Source organism: Saccostrea cucullata, unplaced genomic scaffold, assembly GCF_032062105.1.
Source record: "Saccostrea cucullata isolate Sc308-1 unplaced genomic scaffold, CSIRO_AGI_Scuc_v1 ctg3013, whole genome shotgun sequence".
Classification (NCBI taxonomy): Eukaryota; Metazoa; Mollusca; class Bivalvia; order Ostreida; family Ostreidae; genus Saccostrea; species Saccostrea cuccullata.
In genome coordinates, this window is record NW_026933803.1 from 52,774 (window position 1) to 58,708 (window position 5,935).

At 32.3% G+C, this 5,935-nt stretch overlaps 1 protein-coding gene across 1 annotated transcript; it reads right to left on the bottom strand.

Moving 5' to 3' along the window:
* Positions 1 to 256: 256 nt before the first annotated feature.
* On the bottom strand, positions 257 to 5,017 carry LOC134239382 (uncharacterized). Its single transcript, XM_062721559.1, has 2 exons — positions 4,859 to 5,017; positions 257 to 991 (listed from the first exon to the last, which is right to left on the bottom strand). The coding sequence occupies exons 1-2, from the start codon at positions 5,015 to 5,017 to the stop codon at positions 257 to 259; spliced, it is 894 nt and encodes a 297-aa protein (XP_062577543.1).
* Positions 5,018 to 5,935: the final 918 nt, after the last annotated feature.

Below are 5,935 nucleotides of genomic sequence, written 5' to 3' on the forward strand. Positions count from 1 at the left end.
TTCTCAGTGATGAAATCTAACATTTCCCAAGTAAATCAGGTAAATAAGAACTGTTACTGATCTGAATTTTGCAGATTAAACTTCTAAAAATCCCTAATATAATTAGTATCTGGAAGAACAAACCTTTAATAAGATCTAAAAATAAAACTGACAAAATTTATTTAATGTGCATATTCACTTGTTTAAATGAAAATAATTTAAAAAAATAACTTGACCACGAATATTTTTTAAATGTAATTATTATTTCAGATTATATTTATCGCAATCCCTTCTGGCTTTCAGTGGAGTCCTCCAATCCACTTGACTCTGATACGTTTCCAGACAGTATTTTTGGCCTCCTGAGTAAAGATTCCAACATGTTGCATGTTGACGTCACTGGTGATAAGCACTCCACGTTTGCAGAAACGTCCTCTGCATTTGACGAGCAATCGGCGGTATTTAGATTTTGTTCACTTCCGTTCTGGTGGTTTTCAAACAAATTAAGCAAAACGTGGAATTGCTCTGTTGACAACTCCATTATTTCTTCTCCTTCATTGAGAGCAATCGTCTGCGAGGTGACATTGTCATTCTGTGCATTGGCTTTTTCGGTTTGTGCGTCGCAAACATAAGCTAATGATTGTGAAGGTGGAATATTAACTTCATTCTGCTTTCTGTGGCCTTTATCCTTCGACGAAGCAACGTCGAACATTGTGCCTTGTCTGGCATGTTCTTCTGTAGATAACTTCTTATTCAGATGCTCTCGTAAGCCTTCTTTTGCGTCCGCTACTTTGTATTCGTTGTCGTTCTGTGGGGCGTCGCCTTTGTTCCGTATGCGAGAAAACCCAGTTTTTTTCTTCTTCTTTGAAAAAGATTTTGGTGTGCTTTGCATGATAAAATCATCAACCATTGCATTTATATCGGATAATCGTTTTCTGGGTTTTTTCTTCTTCTTCACTCTAAAGTTGCCAAAATCTTCAGATAAACCATATAATTTCATTTTTAATTCCAGTTGCTGAAAGAATATATAGGAGATTCATTCAAAAAGAGTCAACAGGATTTTTTTTCAAAAACAAAGCATATAGACTTGTGTTTGATTTTATTTCATATTAAGTGCATTATATATTGAAACTATAGTGTAAGAAATCAAACGGTCCAAAATCAATTTATTTTGTAGGCCCTACTTTGCATCGATCAACTGCAGTACATGGTTTTCTTATTCATCATGTGTATACCTTGTGCTGGGGTTTAATTTGGTATTTGGTACAGTATCAAGTTACCAACCTTTTGACATTGACCTTGGAGTTTGATTACATTTATTTTTTTTAAGAATATCTTTAGCCATAAGCTGCCAAACTAAGTCATTGTTTCACAAACAATTGTTGCCTTATGTTTCCAGTGATACTAAAATTTCCAACTTTGTTTATTGCTTTACATTTTCTTACACAAAAATTCAGATTTCAAATGCTCACCGTATAGAACTGAGGATTATATCTAAACCATTATTTACTTTAATATACTTTACGGAAGTACACGTTTTGTAGGGTATATAAAAATTTACAAAAGCCAGATAGGCTCATTTCTGAGAAGATAAAAAAATTTAACTCGTTAAAACGAGTTAGTTATCTAGTTATAACGAGTTAGTTATCTCGTTATAATGAGTTAGTATCTCGTTATAACGACTTAGTTATCTCGTTATAACGAGTTAGTTATCTCGTTATCTCGAGACAATTAAGTCGTTATAACGAGATAATTAACTCGTTATAGCGAGATACTAAGTCGTTCTAACGAGATAACTAAGTCGTTATAATGAGATAATCAACTCGTTATAACAAATTGAATATTATCTTTTCAGAAATGAGCCTATCCGGCTTTCGTAGAAATTACTTAATTCATAGACGAAGATTTGTGTCAACATCAAATATTTAATTTCGTTATAACGAGATTCGAAATACGAGTTTAATTCAAGATCCAAACTTAAGCGGATTCAACATTTGTTATATGTTTTTACTATCAAGAAATCGTTTAAAATAATTATAACCAATGGGTCATTTGATTAAATTACAATGCAAAAAAGAGTGTTTTATATATATTAGAAGGAAATTTAAATAATTATTGGATTTTTGCAGCAAGATATACTTCAATTTATATAAATATTAAATAGATTACATATATCAGGAGTATATATATTTTTGTATTATACACTTATTACGAAGGTACTTGTGGACAGGACCCCTCCCCCCCCCCTCGATATTCAATACCAGGGCTTACTGGACAATTTTTTTAACAAATTATATTTATTACACTTATTAATGTGTACAATACGAAAACATTGTTAAAACCCCCAGAATAATCGTTTAACCAAAAAAAAAAAAAAAAACCATTATACATTACCCCAACTACACGTTATAACGAATGCAGAGTCAATCCGATAGCATGGACTAAGACAGAAATATATGTAGAGACAGTTAATTTTAATCAACACTTTAAGTTAAAATAAATGCATGGTTTTAAACCTAGAAATAGCAGCGGGCGTACAACGTAAACAAACTGGAGTGCACGTGGCATATCTCTCTTATAATGTATAGTGGGGTATTTTTTGTGTTGAGCGATTATTCTGGGTTTTTACGATTTTTTTTTTGGCATTGAACACACGATGAATAAGTGTATTAGATATATGTTGTGAAAAAATCCAATCTGGGGTATATAACATTTGGTTTTCCTATGCGGGAAAATACATAAAAATTAAGTTTAGAAGACAATACAAATAAATATAAATACTCATGGTATAAGTAATTTTTTTAATATTTGAAATAATATAGATTGAAGTAATTTTTCTGATCAAAAATCCAAAATATTACCCCGGTATATATAACACTCTTTCTTGCATTGTAATATAATTCATTTGTTAAATTATTTTAAACGATTTCTTCATAGTTAATAAACGAATTTGAACCCGCTTTTGATAATCAAATCGAATTTCGTCTCGAATTTCGAATCGAATTTCGAATCTCGTACTTTGAAACTCGCTTCTGATTGGTTAGTTTGGATCTTGAATCTCGAAACTCGAATTTCGAATCTCGAATTTCGAATCTCGTACTTTGAAACTCGAATCTCGAATGAGCCTTCTGGGCTTTCGTAGACGTGACACGCACATATTCAATCGAAAATGTTTACCAATGAATTGCTAAAATGTATTAATCTAGATGAGGTTTAGTTATACATGTTATATGTTAGTTATGTTCAAATTAAAATTTTAACCGATTTTAAACTTGAATGAGCTAAATTTCCGTAGTTAAACTGACTTGAATTTTTTCTTTTATTTTAATGTACAATTGGTAAATAAAGCGGTTATTACGAGGGCTGTTCAATAAATAATGTCCTGAACTCTATGACATACAACACATGTATCATATGGCATTAAGCTTTACTTGAATCTTTCATGAATTGATATTTGTTTATGTGACCACTTTTCTTCTCATATTTTCATCGTGAAAAGCTGGAAAACAAGGGTTATTTGAGACACTGCATTAAAAATGAATGGTAAAGAATCAGTAAACTAGAGTGAAATAAAACGCTTCATTAAAGTTGCTGTAAAACTTCTTAAGAATCCTAAAGAAATATTCACTGAAAAAATTTACAGCACCTAATGTCTGTTTTATAGAGACATAAACAGGTGGATTTCAATGAACAATAATGATGTCATGGGCATCAAAAATGGGTACCGTCCTTGCGACAAAGACTCACACAACCAAAGTGGTGTTTGCCCAAATTCAACAAATTATCACAATGATGTTTAATTGACTTTAAGCCACATAGCAAATTTGATAGGCATCATTTTGGGGGTAGTTCGTACTATTTAAGAAAAAAAATTATTTGACAGTAAAAAAGCTTAGTACTCAATGGTCACCCTATGTTTTGCTGAATGAGTGAAAAAAAACAGCGTGAAATAATATCTAAACTATTATTTTTAAAAATCGGAAATTGTAGTTATCCACGTTTGTCTGAAATTCAAACAGATAATGAAACTTGAATCCATTGTTTTAAACCCTCAGAACAAATTTACAATAAGATGCACTTGACAAAAACGGCAAAGGTCTGAAAACTGCAAAGAATTGCAAGAGGACAAAGACAGTTTTATAAGCTATTTTCTTAAATTTTAGCGGCCTTGTTTTTTATATTCTTATTCGGGGAGGCAGTTTAATATCTGGGGGAGTCTAGAAAGCAAATTTTTTGCAAAAAAATCGAAAGGTTTATAAGAAGAAGGAACTAGAATCAGGAATCCTTTACATGAAATTTCTTCATGACAGCGTCCAAACCCAAACTCCCTGATCTGAAGAGTAAAAGTGTTTTGGGGTTAAACAGAAAGTTAATGTTTTGTGACACCAACACTTTTCGCCAGATCTGTCACCCTGTGACGGTTCATTTCTCAAACTGAAATTGGACAAAAATGTTACGGACATGTGTTTTAATTAAAAGAGAATATTTAAATTAAATCATTAAGACTAAATCATTGAATAGCGCCTTTTGCTTTTTTCCGAGCATTGAGGACATTATTTATTGAACAGCCCTCGTATTTCAAATTTTTGATATCATAGAAACGTGATTGATATAAATTGTGTAATTTACAGAAGAGTAATATTATCGTTATTTAAAAAAGTAAAACAATTTGAAAGACTTTTTTTATCTTGGTTATCTTATACTTAAAAAAAAATACGCCAAATATGGATTTAAATGAGGTGAAAGACACTTAGTGTCAATTGATATCTCAAAAGCGACTTGCGGAAAGAGGTGCTAACAAGACATAAGGAAACGTAAGATAAACAAAATTAAATTATGATATAAAATCATTCTTTAAAAAAGAAAAAAAGGTAATTCTTACAAATATTCTGACGAGTAGTTTTTGAAATTTTGAATTCATGGCCTGTTGATTTTCCTCCAACTTTTGCATAGTGTCCTTGTCGTTGATGAGTTCCTTCATGTACTCTACCGATGCCTTTAGGATGGATCCTTTGTTTTGTCTTAGATCTCTGTAATACATTTTTCCTAATTTAGTAAAAATCACCCACATAAACTTGTTATTATGACAATAGTCATGTAAATATAAGTCAAACTGATATATCATTTTAGCTTACTTGAGCGGAAAGCTCAAGTGAGCTTTTCTGATCACATTTGTCCGTAGTCCGTCCATCTGTCTGTCTGTAAACTTTAAACATTTTCGACTTCTTCTCCAGAACCACTGGGCCAATTTCAGCCAAACTTGCCACAAAGCATCCTTGGGTAAAGGGATTCAAGTTTGTTCAAATGAAGGGCGCTGCCCTCTTCCAAGGGGAGATAATTACGAAAAAGTAAAAATTTGGTGGCATGTTTGAAAAATCTTCTTCTCAAATACCACTGGATCAGGAAAGATCAAACTAATGTGGAAGCATCCTCAACTAATGTCAATTCAAGTTTGTTCAAATCACGACCCCTGGGGGTAGGGTGGGGCTACAATGGCCGATCAAAGTTTTACACAGGAATATATAGGAAAATACTTTAAAAATCTTCTTGTTAAGAACAACAAATCCTTGATTGGTCATATTTATATGGAATCACACTCAGGTAGTGTAAATTCAAGTTTCTTCAAATCATGACCCCCAGGGGTAGTGCGGGGCCACAATGGACAATCAAAGTTTACATAGGAATATATATGAAAAATCTTTAAGAAATCTTTTTTTGAAGAACAACAAAGCCATGACTGGTCATATTTAAATGGAAGCATCCTCAGGTAGTGTAGATTCAAGTTAATTCAAATCATGACCCTTGGGGGTAGGGTGGGGCCACAATGGACAATCAAAATTTTACATGGAAATATATCGGAAAATTCTTTATAAATTTTCTTCTCAAGAACAACAAAGCCATGATTGGTCATATCTAATTGGAATTATCCCCATCTCCAGGTAGTGTGGATTCAATTTTA